Genomic DNA, 15812 nt, shown 5'->3' with positions numbered 1-15812 from the left:
GATGACTACTGCCCCCCCCCCCCCCCCCGGCAGAGGGGCTGACAGGCATGAGTTGTGAGCCCCCTGATCACAGCTGTGATCACCTTGAAATGTTGAGCTTCTTTCTAATATTTTGGGGTCCTCTTGTTGCTGATATCGATCGTTCATTAATCTGGTGACGACTTCGTCCTCCTTATTAGTGAGGTGCGGTCAGCCTGCAGGGCGGCGCTCACCTGTCAGGATGTAAATGGACCGTTCCATTGGGCTCCGTTCACATGTGCAGTTTTGATCCATTTGTGTCGGATCCTATCATCAGTGTTTAGTTCCTAAACTAATGTATTCTATGTAATGACGTCCGCGCCTCTGTATTATAAGTCCGTGCCTCCGTTTTATAGGAATCCATGGGCAAATGTTTCTGCAAATGAGCCACAAGTTCAGGGGTTGTGGCCTGCACTTACAGCTCTCAGCCCTCTCTGCCTCCTCCCACCGCCGGCCTCCTGTCTGTGACTGACAGGTCACTCTTCTCTTTGCTGCGGGAGGATAAAGAGGTGGAGGCCGGGCCTGGAGAGCTGCACCATGAGTAACGCCCCAAATGCTCATCATAGAAAACCTGATGCTCCTAAAATGGATCAGACGTTAGGAAAAAAACTGACATGTGAACACAGCCCTACAGGACTCATTTGCCTCCTTTCCGTCTATTTGTGTTTTGTTTTGGACAGAACATGTCTGCACAATATTTTTTTTCTGTTCCAAAAATCACAGCAGTGTGACCTGAGCTCCTGTGTTTTTGTTTTTCTTCTTTCCCCTTACATTGAAGTCTGTGGAAAAGGGATCATAACAAATGGACAAATGCTGTGTTACCAGTTTAAGACTCGTTTTTTAAGCACTGCACAAGCCCAGAAAGCTAGAGGGATATGGTTTTTTTTTTTTGTTTGTTTTTTTTACTGGATCTGTTACAAATGGACTAAAACTTGGTTTGCATGTCAGCTTGGGATCTATTCGTAAAGGGATCCAGTAGAGAAAAATGAAAGGGGTTGTCCACTATTCCACACTATCCACCATCCTCCCAATAAAATAACACCTATTCTCACCTCTGGAGCCCATGCCATTCCAGCGTTGTCAGCGCTGGTTTTCCCAGGGATTGTGTGACATTATTGGTCACAGTGATTGCATGACATAACAATGTCACGCGATCCCTGGGAGAGCCAGTACCGACATTGCTGAAACAGCGCCGGCGCCAGAGGTGAGTATAAGTGTTATTATTATACTGGGGTAAATATAGTGATTGAGAAGTGGACAACCCCTTTAAAAAAAATGCAAATAGATACCAAACAAACCAATTTTTCCATTTTTAAATGGTTCTGTTTTTCTAAAGAGCGTCTCTGGACTCCTGTAGTTTTCCGGGCATGCAAGGCGCTAAAAAACTGATAAGAAACGGATGACCTGATGGATGATTGTCCAGCATGATCCTTTTACATGGACAATAATTTTTAAAAAGAAGATGGGATTTCTGAGCGTGATTGAAATCTCTGTGTACCCTGTAGTGGCCGTTCTGAGGTACTGCAGATTAGCTTCTATTGAATTGAATAGGAGCTGAGCTGCAGCTCTCGGCAGCGGCTGTTACAGTGTACGGAGTTGTGCTGTTTTGGCTCCGTTCACTGTTTCTATATGGTGGTGCTGCTGTGTGTTTAATCCCCTTTAACCACCACTAATCTGATATTGATGGCCTATTTTAAGGTAACATCATCAATATTAAAATGCCTGGAAAACCCTTTTTACGAAGCATCTGTTTGTAGTTTCAGTAGTGTAGTGGCACTTTTGGCAGCGTTGCAGCCGCCCCTATCTCCATTTTTGGCTCTTCAGGTTGCATTGTAGGTTGCTTCTCTTACTCCGTGTATGTTGTGTACTTTCGCTATGTGATACCGCCGGCGGATTTACAAATATGAGATGATTTAATTTTGCAACCCAAATTACATCTCGGTCACACGGCTCAAGGGGTGCAAGGAAATATAAATATAGGAGGTTTTAATATGGAGGAAGCCTGGTTCCTTGGCCGGATATTTAGAGTGATTGCGACCTAAGGTTAAAGGGCCGCCGGGCAGTAAGGGAGAGTTCTGGAGTCTCAAAATCCACAACACCGGGATTCGACTTTAAGTTTGTTTCTCCATGTTATACTTATTGGAGAAAATCCGAACAAAATAGGAATCAAGAAATGACATGTTGAGGATGTAAAGGAATTAATTAAAGTGAAATTTGAATGTATCTAAATCATCTCTGCAACATGCACACTTCCTCAGGCTGAGTTCCCACAATGAGTATTTGGTGCTAATTTAGGCTATTTTTTATTTTTTTTTGTATATTTTTAATTCCTTTTTGGCGTGTCATATTTTTAACGAAAGAATGTTGTTTGGGATCCTTCCCTTTTTTTTTTTTTTTTTTGCTGCGTTAACTCACTGGGATCAACATGTACTGATGTCATGTGCGGGATTACATATGTCACAGATGTGGAAACGCAGTAAAAAATAAAAAAATGCATATGTGGAATGTTTTTCCATCTAATTTAAGTCTGCAAAGAAAACAAGTTTACTGCAAGAGAAATTGACATGTTGCAAATTTATAAAAAATGTAAAAAAAAAAAAAAACGCACCACAGGTAGTCCATTTCCATTATGTTAAAAACACAAGCACAGTGGGGGTGAGATCTTTATAAATGTCATCTCTTTTTGTTTCTTGCACATGGAAATATGCAGCTGAAAAACAAAAAGTATGCACCAAATACTCATCGTGGGAACATAGCCGCAGGCTGGGATCACATGACAGTAAGAGAAAATCAATCCAGTTTCATCCAGAAAAGTTGTACGATTTTTTTCTTTTTTTTTTTTTTTTTTTGTCACCTGTCGTCTGTATGCAATGTTTTGTTTTTTTTTTACTTGGCAGCTATTAACCATTTAACTGTTTCCTATGTTATAAAATTGCAATGTATCCATAAAAATTGGATGTCATGCTGTGGCTCCGTATAGCGTCCGCTTTACTCACCCTCACCTGGTCCAACATAGAGTGTCTGCTTATCCTAGTGTCTGCATTGCCGACATCATGTCAACAGCGCTGCAGTCAATCACTGAGCTTATCTCAGTTGATGGCACAAACTGCTCAGAGCTGCTGAGCTCAGTGATTGGCAGCTGTCAACCTGACAACATCGGATTTCGGGAACATCGAAAGACAGTGTGCTTTGCTCACTCTCCCCGGGTCCATTTCTTGTTTCTTTTCTTAACAGCAGTGGGTGAGACACTGTTTTTCTGAAAACGGAAAACCCTTTTAGTTTGAATCTGGGATCTGTATTATTAAGGGCTTAAAGTTTTTTTTATGGTTGATATCAAGTCAAAGAGTTTCTTTAGCTTCTGAATGAATTTTAAAGGGTTTTCCGGTCTAGCTAAATTGTGTTTTGCAAGCCGGCCTAGGATTACAGTGCAGAAATGGAGTGGGCACAGGGGCCGTGCCGGACTGTCACTGCAGCATTGGCTAAAATATACTGCTGCTGTCACAATCTAGGATCCGGTGATCTCGACCAGTTAACCCCTTGGATGCGGTCAGTGCCCACTGTGGCATCTATGTGCTTGGACAAAGGTGTCAATGTGCGTAACTTGCTACACTGCTATACTGTAACATTTATTGTGCAAAAAATAAATAAAAATGGGGCATTACTGTAATTTGTAACAACCACTGACTTACTATGTAGTGTCAATTATGCTGCTCAGTAAATGTCAAAAAGTAAAACCCCTAAAAATGTTGACAGAATTGCTATTGTTTTCCATCATTGCAAAAAAAAAAGTTTATATTTTTCTGTGTTTTCTTAAAATAGCGCAGAAAAAACTTAAAGCACGTCCTGCAAAATAAAAAAAATAAAAACAAACTCACTTGGTTATATCAAAAGAAAAAAAAAAGCTTCGCTTTCAAAATGCTCGGAGGAAGAGGAAAAAAATGCTTGGTCATTAGTTATCTAATGTTTGTAGCTCAGGGGCGCGCACCGCTCCTCTGCCTCCCGGCTCAGGGCTTGCCCGGGAGCGGTGCGGTCCTGATTGCTGCACGGCTGGCCCATACTGTGCACTTTCTGATGCTGCTATTTCGGGCAGCATTAGAGGAGCGCAGGGGCACTGAAGCTGGGCGAGCAGCTAAAGAGGAGCGCTTACAAGCTCTATAGCAAAACACTTGTAACATCGCGCTCCTTGCTTTGCAGATCCGCCACATAACCTTGGAAATAAGCAATAAAACTGTGGAATAAAAAATTTGCTCCCTTTTTGAGAGTAGAGAGCAGCTTTAATAAGGGGTAAATGCGCACTTTGCAATATTACCTGTTTTATACATTGAGAAGAAAGGGAACCTGTCAGCTACAGAGGTGATCTACAGCGTTTAACCATGTTTTGCTGTGTTACTGGAGCAGCGTCTACAGGGAGACTAACGCTTAATTTTTCATCTTCCAGTTATCGGGAGGGTGTAACTGTCAGCGCTTACTACACGGTGAGCACGTTGTAATCACTCCCCGGCACTTTGAGTGACAGCCTGCTCTGCAGCGTGTGTGCGCAGCCTTGGCTGTCAGTCAAGGTGCAGGAGGAGTGAGAGCAGTGCACCTGCTGTGAAGTGAGCGGTGACTGTTTCATCTCCTGCATCGCCCCAATGCCTGTAAGCAAGCGGCTGCAGGGAGAATATAACTTCATTTTCTCCCTGTAGCCTTTCTTCCAGAAAACCCAGCAAAAAATGGTTTAAACATTGTTTACCTGCAGGTTATCATATCACAATGTCTGCTGGTAAATTCAGTTTTTTTTTTTTTTAGTAGTTGACAGGTTTCCCTTTAAGAAACCTTTTTAAGGCCATGTCAATCAGCTGGTTAAAAGGCTTGTTGACTCTTCTCATACAGGTTACATAAAGGGACTCTCCTAACCAGGACTTCTTTTTTTTTTTGTGATCAGACACGTCACTCTATACGCCCGTACTAAATGAGCGTTGCAAGTACATGGCTCTGTGTGATCCTGTGAATTATTTGATACCTTGCACACTTTATTATATACTGGACACCATAGAGGTCCAGGATAAAGGGGTATTCTCATCTCGTAGACCTTGGCTTTGATGTATTGCTAGGATGGACCATTATTATAATCAATGGCTTTCTGACCTCAAGGACCCCCTACTGATCATGAATGTAAGGGAACTCCTTAATTCCCCTTCTGCGTTTTCCTTACACAACGGCATATGTATGGAGCCGGGCTGCCGATCCCTGCACAGCGGGTGGTCGGGATGCTGCAGTCTGTGGAAAACAGTTAAAGGGGTATTCCAAGTTTGTATATTGGGGTTTGTCGGTGGAGAAGGGTTGGAATTACCATTCACTTGTAGGAGAATTCGGACCACCTCTGACAGCAGTGAGTATTGGCGGCCCTTTTTCGAGATAGAAGCAGGTTTTACTGGTGGGACCGGGATCTATTCTACTTCTATATTGTATCCTGTCTATGGGAACACTCCTTTAGGGGAATGTGGCCCTAATCTAGCAACACAGCCCTTTCATTCTCCGGATCGGTGGGAGTCTTAAACCCCCTTCCTCTCACCCATCCCATCGACCATAAAGTGACGGTACATCTTAATATGTCTTTACAGTATGGGGGTACTTCTTCATTATAGATCTAATATGGGTTTTCTTAGTTTAGAAAAAGTTGGCCAAAAGGGCAAAATGCTGTAAATAGGAAAAAAAACAATAATCTCCTTATTGATCGCCCCCTGCTCTGCCCTGCCCCCTGACCGGCAGGTGGGAATTGGTTATTTTATTCCATTGCCCCAATTTTCTTTATTATTTTGGATGACCCCTTTATTCTCCATCATCTTATTCATCCGGTTGGACACCTTTTGCATGCAGTCTGCTGACCGCTCTGCACGGCTATATTGGGATGTTATTATAGGTCACCATAATGGGAGACGCCTAGAAGTCTGTGCCAACTTTCATGTGAGTCAGACTTTTCTGTCTAGTACATAAAACAGAAGCCTGCGTGCTCGGCCAGCCTCACCTCCCTACAGCGCCGGGCGGAGGACACCGGCCTATTATTAGCTCAGACCTACAAATAGTCTATGGATCAGTATGGCGAGCCACCTCTCGTTACTCCTCCGAGCTGTTGGCACAGACTCCTCTGTACGAAGTGATGCTCAATAGATCTGGACGTTGTAATATCTTGGACCCATCATGAAAATGGGTCTGCCCATACAATAAAATCATGAATTTAGTCCCATTTACGAGTGTAGGAGTTAGCTTGTCACACCAGACAGCGCTGGCCGGTGTGTCGTAGCTCCTTCAATCAGATGATCCATTTTTAGACTTTTAGATAACCCCACTGTGTAACCCTCTTTGGCAATGGGTGGTGTTTTTTTATGGCAGTCTATAATAAAGCTGTAACTATAATCTACATTCATCTGTCCTGGTTTATGATGAGTCTATTATAGTTTACAGTGAAATGGTTCCTCGCGCCCATGAACACATATTCATCAGTATCGCTCGACCACCTTTACAACCTTTTTTTTATTGTTTTTAGTGCGCTGAAAAAAATTAAACTTTGCAGCCTTGAAAGTTGTGAGTTAAAAATAAGTTTTAATGTTGTGTATTCATCTGCTATGCAGGACTGTCTTCATGGCTGTGTCGTCTGACTCCCACAGTTTTACCCTAATCATTACCAACTTACCTAATTTATTAGCAAGTAGTCCAGGGCAGATTGAATATGACTGTGGGATCAGCCTACATAAGGTCAGCATGGAGACTCAGACACGTGTAATGGCTAAAAGAAGAGGAAAGAGAACAAATTCGACCATAAAAGTCCCAGTACATCAAAAATGGTGTAACAAAACTATCACCAATTTTGATGTACTGGGACTTTTATAGTCTGATTCGTTCTTTTTCCTCTTCTCTTCGTTATTCATCGACTGTCCTTCTGGATGTATAGGGTCCGGTCTTTTGGTTTGTGAGGATGCTATATATATTATATAACTATACTACCAAATGCTTATCTCACAGCGGGACCATTTTTTCCCTTGTCTCATATTATGCGTAATGGCTGTATACAGTACGGTATTTTTGTAGTGTCCAGTTCTTGCTTTTATTTTATTCCCGCTGCTCCCTTGAATCTTTTTTTTTTTTCATCTGCCTTACGGCTTTATAGTTATGGCCACTTTTTTATTTAGCGCTACTTTTTATGGTTTTTACAAGGGGGCGCAGCTCACAGGGTAATTATTCAGAAAGACACGCCCCAGAGGATCCTCAGAGCACTGACTGTAAGGGAAGAGTCAGACGGCCGTATAACTCTAGCGAGGATCACAACGCAATGCTTAGACTGGCCCTCAGCTATCCCGACCTGAGCGTTACAGCATGTGTTTCTGTGCAGCTGTCACACTCGGATCGGGAGAGCCGCCGGCCAGTCCGAGCATTGCGTTGCGATCCTCGTCAGTTATACGGTCGTCTTCCCTTACAGTCGGTGCTCTGAGGATCCTCTGGGGCGTGTCTTTCTGAATAATTAGCCTGTGAGCTGCGCCCCCTTGTAAAGACCATAAAAAATAACACTAAATAAACACCCACATCTCTGAAACCAACTTACAAAAAAATAAAATATTCAGAGGAACAGCGGGAATAAAATAAGAAAAAAAAACGCCACTTTGACCTGATGACAGGTCATCTTTTAAAGGGCAATTTTTTAAGACTGTTTGCATTTTTTTTTTCCTGTACCTTTCTGTCTTTTCACCACTATTTGGGAGGGGTACGACTATTGAGCGATTGGTGGGGGGGTCTCAGGACCTGGACTTCTTCTGATATGCAGGCAATTATAGTGCCTGCTAAATATGAAAAAAACAAAGTTTTTAGTTAGTTTTGAAAGGTGCTTTCTTGTATGATTTTTGTTTACATTTAAAAAAAAAAAGACTTATTGGTCAGGAGGATTTATTATTATTATCCAATTTATTTTAGTAGAATCCTTTATGCAACAGAAATAGTGAGTGTCGCTCCCCGCCTTGTGTCAACCTACATAGCTAGTGACACATAATTGTGTTGACACTTTGTATTTTTTTCTTTTAATGTATCAGACAATAAACCTTGTATGGTCTGATTGTCTTGCAGCATGTGAGTGTAGTGAGCGGCCTTTCCGTGCTCTTCTTTCTATCCCGCTTGCTCATTACTGTTTACAGGCTCTTGTAGCCAGCACCATAAATAGCGCTCACACACGACTTAAAACTCGGGCCAAGGGGGAAACGTATCTCATGTGTCATCATTGCCTATACATTACAGCAAAGTCCCATCAGCTGTCACCAGCGAGCATGACACCGGTGTGCAGAAAGCTTAGGGAACGAAGCGAGCGGCTGCCGGGTCATCGGGGCCAAGCTGTGCAGCCGCTTGGACAGGGGTATAGGTATAGCCATAATGCATGATCCAATCTGTCCTAAAGAGCAAGTCATTCCCTCCTAATCCCAACAGGATCTGTTGCACGATTCACAATACAAACTGGATACATTTGGAAATAGATTTCTTAGGTCTATTGAGGCTGATGTAGTTTCTACAGTAATGTCATAATTGCTGTATAATACTTTCATATTAGTTTTACTCCCTTGCTAATTCAGCTAGAGCTAGGTAAAACACTCAGATTAAAATCTGGGATATACATAAATTTTGACCTGGATCTTAAAGTACACTGGCCCCATCAGGTCCAAGATCTATTTAATAATGTCTGGTGATTTTTTTTTTGCACGTTACTTAGTCTGCATCTACAGGAAGTGACAATGGTCTCTCCGTACTTCTGATAGGTTAGGAGGGGGTTAAAGAGTTACCGCCACTTTTATTTTTATTTCATAAATAATTAGTTCACCTGAAAATAAGATATTACAAAGTTTTTTTTATCAGAGAAATCTGCTTCTTTCTTCTCCAAGACTAATCACTCATTCTCAAAAGGCATTGATTCTTCTTCTGATGACAGTTTGTGCTCATAAAATTCTATGCAGCGGGTGGAGCTCTCCCTGTAGCTCCTCCCCCTTCCATCTACATAGAATCTAACGAGCACCAATTATCATCCCTCATCTTATTAATGTAACAATCTGGAGAGAATTTTCTTAACAGGTTTTAGTGCCTCTTTCTACCATCCCCCTAAGGCTACGTTCACACAACTATGCGAATTTTACCATCTGTTAGAAACGGACAGTTTTTTTTTCCTCAGGTGTTGTCCCAGTTGCAGCCGTTTGTTTTTTTTTATCACTGAAAAGGTTTGTTCTCAAGCCAACAAAAAGACCCCTGAAAGTGTTTTTTTTTTTCCTAAAATGTATTTTTTTTCAAGTTGATCCGTGAGACATTGAGGCCTTCCGATTTGCATCTTTATTTTATGGATCCCCATTGTATGGCCGAGTCTGATCTTCAAACACTGATCGGAGTAGGTCTTGCTCGGAGTCTCATGTACGTCGCTCCGATCCCAGATTTTAACGGATGTGTGTATCGATCCATAGAACTCTGTAGGTGCACGTGCTGTCTGAGTGAAAAATTAGACACTGCATTGACACTTGACATGGATATGTGACTGCAGCTTGAGGAGAACCAGAACCTTCCTAGAACGTTCCCAAATATTGTAACAACATCCCTGTGTGCAATAAAGCAGTTGCCTTCGTTGCTTGCAGTCCAGCACCTAAACCGTTAACGCGATTCATACCAGCAGTCAGACACAAGGGGCATCTGAGTGCCGGGGCAGACAACGCATTCTGCTGCTCGTCTACTACACCAACCACGTAAACCAACTCATTTCCATATTCCACTTCTGATAATAAAAAAAAAAAAAAAAAAAAAAAAAATCTCCGGTGTTGTCATAGTGATGGAGGAAAAAGCCATGTAAAAAATTACCTTTCAATCTCCACTTAATAGCAGGTTTACTGCTCCGACACAAAGCCTCCGATAACAGCGAGTTCTCTATGGAGATGCTGCAGGATAAGTGTCTGAAACGCGCTGTAATTACAATTGTCCGGCTGCCAGCTCCTGAAAAGCTGCAAGGGGGACCGGATCTCCTCTACCACCAGATTCCAGACAACTGCATTTATAATGATTTATATGCAGAACACACATTTTGAGGAATGAAAGTCCACACCTAATTACTCGGATTCACTGAAATCGCACCATGGTTTCCCACATGTGCTGTTCATGGCGGCCTGTATTCTGGTTATAGCTTTTCAGGCTGTCCTGAAAATGTTGTGCGACTCTTATGGTTTTGGAGGATATTCGTCCACATTATGTCTGAGTCCTCCATCAGACGTATAAGTTAGGATTTTATGACATATACCGCCAATGGTGGCATTAACAATATATCAGTAATGTAGTGCCGTCCACTGCCTCTAGGCATATAGGTGTGTGTGTATATAAATATAATATATGTAATTTTATATATTAAAATATAATATGAGTGTATATGTATATGGTCCAGCGGTCACCGATTGCTAACGTGGATTATGGTACTGCGAATTGATTCATTCTGCCCAAACCACAGTCTGCTCGGCTACTGCATTACAAATATCTGTTTTACCCTAAAACACTGCAGTTAAAAATTGCGACCGGGGACAGAGCGACTAGTCGCAGAGGTCTGTCCTCACTGGCTTCTTCCCACCTTGCTCAGCTAGACTGATGGGCATCTCAGTATACACACAAAGGGAGAGACCTGTCAATCTAGTTAGTTGGGTGAGGAGAAGCCATCAAGTAATTGCTTCTTAGCCTAATCACCTTGTCTCCTAAGACAGTCCTCTCCAACCACTCTTATGTATTAACTGGTTTATTTATTTTACTCGCTTATCTACCGCCATCATATCCTATAGCGCTTTTTATTGCTGTCCCCATAGGGGCTCACAGTCTAAATTCCCTAACACTATGTTTTTGGAATGTGGGAGTAAAACCACGCAAACACGGGGAGAACATACAAACTCCTTGCAGATGTTGTCCTTGGTGGGATTTGTACCCAGGACTCCTGTGCTGCAAAGCAACAGTGCTAACCACTGAGCCACCGTGCTGATGTGTTGACATTTATTTTCTCTTCTATTACAGGTTTTGCAAAAGACACAGGGTAAAGTCTAGCTTGTGTGCTCCCACGGTGCCCCACGATTTGCTGGTGATGTCGGAGCTGGTGATACCTCGCTTCATCTTCTACCTTATTCAGTACTTGAGAGACTGGTACAGCGAGCCTGGTATGTGCAATACAAAATAGTCTGCGGCTACAAGAACACGCAAGGCAAAATGTAATGAAATAGTACTATGACGCCAGTGTTGCTACATAGCAATAGTCATAGGCTACTCCCTTATTGTGCTCATTGTGAGTAGTGAATAGAAGTCACGATGGTTGTATTGACTGTAACATCCCTGGCGGCGTACTGGCATGGTTTACCACCTCCCACTATGCAAGACCGCTATCTTACCTATCAGTCCAGGCTGCACACTTTGCTCCAGTACCTGCTGTGTGCATGTCTCTTGTCTGATTGCTTAGGGCGGCGGCGTGGTTACTGCCTGATTCTTATAGTTACTGTGTGCGCACTCCTAATGCGTCCCCAGCCTATTGTTGTGAGTCACTGGATACTTAAACCCCCTCCACCCAGTACGAGGTGCCTGAGCAACACTTTCTTTCAGTGTGTTCTGTGCAACTGAGTTGCCAGATCCTGTTCTGCATCTTGTTTGTTTCCACCACCCTGGGGGCTGAGTACCCAGGCCTGTTACCTGTATCTGTGACTTCTATTCTGTTCCGCCACCCTGGGGGCTGTATACTCTGGCCCGTTGCCTGTATCTGTGACTTCTAGTCTGTTTCCCCCACCCTGTGGGCTGGGTTCCTAGGCTCATTCCTGTATCTTGTTCCTGGTTCAGTTCCTGTCTGAACTGTGTCCTAGCCCGTTACTTGTTTGTCTCTATGTTAGTATCTTTCCTTTTCCTGCAGTGTTTGAACCTGCACGTAACTCCAACTCGTTGTCTCTGTACTTCTGTTTGTGAGTTTAGTGTCCACTCGCTACTTCATTGTAAGTACCTTGTGTGTATCTGCTCTGCTTGTCTACCGCACCTGCGGGTTTTGCTCTGCTTGTCTACCGCACCTGCGGGTTTTGCTCTGCTTGTCTACCGCACCTGCGGGTTTTGCTCTCCTTGTCTACCGCACCTGCGGGTTTTGCTCTGCTTGTCTACCGCACTTGCGGGTTTTGCTCTGCTTGTCTACCGCACCTGCGGGTTTTGCCCTGCTCTGCTCGTCTACCGCACCTGCGGGTTTTGCTCTGCTCTGCTAGTCTACCGCACCTGCGGGTTTTGCTCTGCTCTGCTCGTCTACCGCACCTGCGGGTTTTGCTCTGCTCTGCTCGTCTACCGCACCTGCGGGTTTTGCTCTGCTCTGCTCGTCTACCGCACCTGCGGGTTTTGCTCTGCTCTGCTCGTCTACCGCACCTGCGGGTTTTGCTTTGCTCTGCTCGTCTACCGCACCTGCGGGTTTTGCTTTGCTCTGCTCGTCTACCGCACCTGCGGGTTTTGCTTTGCTCTGCTCGTCTACCGCACCTGCGGGTTTTGCTTTGCTCTGCTCGTCTACCGCACCTGCGGGTTTTGCTTTGCTCTGCTCGTCTACCGCACCTGCGGGTTTTGCTTTGCTCTGCTCGTCTACCGCACCTGCGGGTTTTGCTTTGCTCTGCTCGTCTACCGCACCTGCGGGTTTTGCTTTGCTCTGCTCGTCTACCGCACCTGCGGGTTTTGCTTTGCTCTGCTCGTCTACCGCACCTGCGGGTTTTGCTTTGCTCTGCTCGTCTACCGCACCTGCGGGTTTTGCTTTGCTCTGCTCGTCTACCGCACCTGCGGGTTTTGCTTTGCTCTGCTCGTCTACCGCACCTGCGGGTTTTGCTTTGCTCTGCTCGTCTACCGCACCTGCGGGTTTTGCTTTGCTCTGCTCGTCTACCGCACCTGCGGGTTTTGCTTTGCTCTGCTCGTCTACCGCACCTGCGGGTTTTGCTTTGCTCTGCTCGTCTACCGCACCTGCGGGTTTTGCTTTGCTCTGCTCGTCTACCGCACCTGCGGGTTTTGCTTTGCTCTGCTCGTCTACCGCACCTGCGGGTTTTGCTTTGCTCTGCTCGTCTACCGCACCTGCGGGTTTTGCTTTGCTCTGCTCGTCTACCGCACCTGCGGGTTTTGCTTTGCTCTGCTCGTCTACCGCACCTGCGGGTTTTGCTTTGCTCTGCTAGTCTCCCGCACCTGCGGCTCTATTCCTGTATCCCAGTCTGTACTGGTCCCTATCCTGCCTGCGTTCCCACCTGCCAGTACTCACCTGTCAGTATGCCAGCCTAACCTGCCTGTTCCTGCATTCCCCGGTGTGGGTCAATAGCTGTGACTGGGGTCTTACCTGGAGTAGCACCTGGTCCCTCTGCTCGGTTCCTCCCTGGTTCACGGAGTCGATTGAGCCGCTGTGCGACCTTGGTCGGACTGAGTTGATACTTAGTCCCGCCCCTCCAGGCATTCCTCGGTTCATGGTCTAGTGGGATCACTAACCACGCTCACGCCAGTCAGTCCGGGCATGTGCGTTACATTGACATGTTAGAAGCCCATTGCATGCGGTGGTTCAGTTTTTCTACAGCACTATTCTTCTTGGAATTGTAGCAAAAAAAAGTTATACTAAACTTTATAATTGCTCATTTACACTGCCTAAATGTTTTCCACTTGTTGTAGGTCCATTTATAGCTTATGGAAATGCTTCCACAATGGATATCTCCAATCCAGAACCCCTCTGAGCACATAACCTAAGAAGTCCCCCATAGTAGACTAACCATTTACAAGCAGCAATTTTATCTTCTAGAAAATGAACCCTTTAGAAGCAGCTATGTCCTTCTTTGCAGATAAACCCTTTGGAAGCAGCTGTGTCCTCCTTTTGCAGATTTAACCTTTTAGAAGTAGCTGCATCCTCGTCCTTTAGCTCAGCTGCATAATACACCGTAACATTTTATTACGTCATTGCACGGATCCTAACAATTAGCATAGCACATGCACATAATACCTGCTAGATGTTCTCGCACGTGTGCTATTCTAATGGTTAGGTGGTTAGCTACTCTCCTACTTTGCATGCAACAGCGTCTTGATTCAGAAATGAGCATCATCCCCTTTAATTCTTGCTCCTTCAGTAAGGCTAGTGCTACAGCCAAAAAATTTTTGGAGGAGCTCTTGATTGATTTTAACTCTTCATGTGCAGATTACGTATCACTCTGTGCATACAGTACCACGTAGGACTGCAGCTGATGCCCGATCAGTCAGCAGCACTTCTGTGGGAAGGGTCACACGTAACGGACGGCATTCGACAGTAGCAGCATCTGATAAAAAGTTTATAGGGGAGTACATGTAAATTGATTACTTATTGTTAAAGACTTCACGGTTCTGCAAGAAAATCGTGCAGCTATTAACAGTAAGTAATCAGTCAACACTATGTGACCCTATGCTACGTGTCGCCCTATCCTAAAGCATTGTAGTGTCCACTTTTGATGATTGTAATTTTTTTTTATTCTTCATAATGAATAAATGTAATGTGGTTTGGAGGCATAAAGCTTGGTTTGTATGGGATAGGTTTATATGGAAGCGAGTACGTTAGTCTAGCTGCACCATGTACTGTCCTCCTGCAGACATGTTGTATGTGGGAGTTCCTGCAGATTGCCGGCTCCGTGCGCCGGTTCCCAGCATTAGTCCCCTTGTGTTGGCCGTCATCCAATGCTCTTTACAATATACATTTAGTTTCTGAAAATTAGCAATTTACATGGAGAATATGCTTTTTTGTACAATGGAACAGTAAGATAGCAGATTTTTGTGCTTTTGCTTAGAGAGTATGTGCACATGTTCAGTATTTGCTGCAGAAAATTCTGCTGCAAACACTGATGCGTTGGCAGGAAAAACGCAGCATACAATGCATGCGTTTTTGATGCGTTTTTCCCATTCATTGGTATGGGTGAAATCTGCAGCAAAAACGCTGAAACAATTGACCTGCTGCTGCAAATCTACAACATGAAAATAAGTATCGTGTGCATGAGGCCTCAGGATTCTCATTCACTTTACTGAAGCAATGGAAATCCTTCAGGTTTTCTTACAAACCTGCGAGAAAAAAAAAGACAAAACCGCAACGTGTGCACAGCAACTTTGTCTTAGGGCCTGTGCACACATTGCAGATTTCTTGCGGGTTTTTTTCTGCACAGATTTGTCACAAAACCTGAAGGATTTCCTGGTACCAGCAACGTGAATGAGATTCCTGGAATCTCATGTACACGTTGCAATATTTTCCTTGCAGAATAAAATCAATTCTTTCAACCTTTTATTCTTCAGAATTCACCCATACTAATGAGTGGGGAAAAATCTGCACCAAAAATGCGGTAAAACTATTTTACGCAATGTTTTTTCCTGCCAAAACATGCAGAAATTTCTGCTGCAGATACTGAACGTGTGCACTTACCTTTATTCAGTTTTGCTTATGGAACTGTAAGATGCTGCGTTTTTGATGCAACAAAAAATATGCAGCATCAAAAACTCACTAATATCTAATTTTGGGAACGTAGCCTTAATGTTCTGCATTTGTGAATGTTTGAGAAAATATTAGAAGAGACTGTGAAGTGTATATTCTGCTCTGTAGGAGTTCTGGAAGCGGCTGCGCAGGTTATGGAGGGGCATCTCGTCTCAAAAAACGTTCCATCTCCAGCGTGGCGTTGCACCCACTGGAGGCGATAGATGTATAATGCATGGATGAGATGTATAAGACCCCCCTGCTGTGACTTCCCGGTTTCCTGCTACTCTACCTTTCTAATGTCAGCAGCCCCCATTAC

At 44.0% G+C, this 15812-nt stretch overlaps 1 protein-coding gene across 1 annotated transcript in view; it reads left to right on the top strand.

The window, feature by feature from the left end:
- UBR3 (ubiquitin protein ligase E3 component n-recognin 3) overlaps window positions 1-15812 on the top strand; it is a 149202-nt gene that overhangs the window by 1442 nt on the left and 131948 nt on the right. The window contains exon 2 of the mRNA XM_073646979.1: window positions 11056-11195. Coding sequence (XP_073503080.1) covers window positions 11056-11195 — 140 coding nt within the window. The remainder of the gene's footprint in view (window positions 1-11055; window positions 11196-15812) is intronic.

This window comes from Phyllobates terribilis, unplaced genomic scaffold, assembly GCF_046119375.1.
Source record: "Phyllobates terribilis strain yellow unplaced genomic scaffold, ASM4611937v1 Scaffold_9__5_contigs__length_417890890, whole genome shotgun sequence".
NCBI classification, from domain to species: domain Eukaryota; kingdom Metazoa; phylum Chordata; class Amphibia; order Anura; family Dendrobatidae; genus Phyllobates; species Phyllobates terribilis.
The sequence above is the reverse complement of the archived record's forward strand: the minus strand, read 5'-3'. Positions and strand labels throughout refer to the sequence as shown.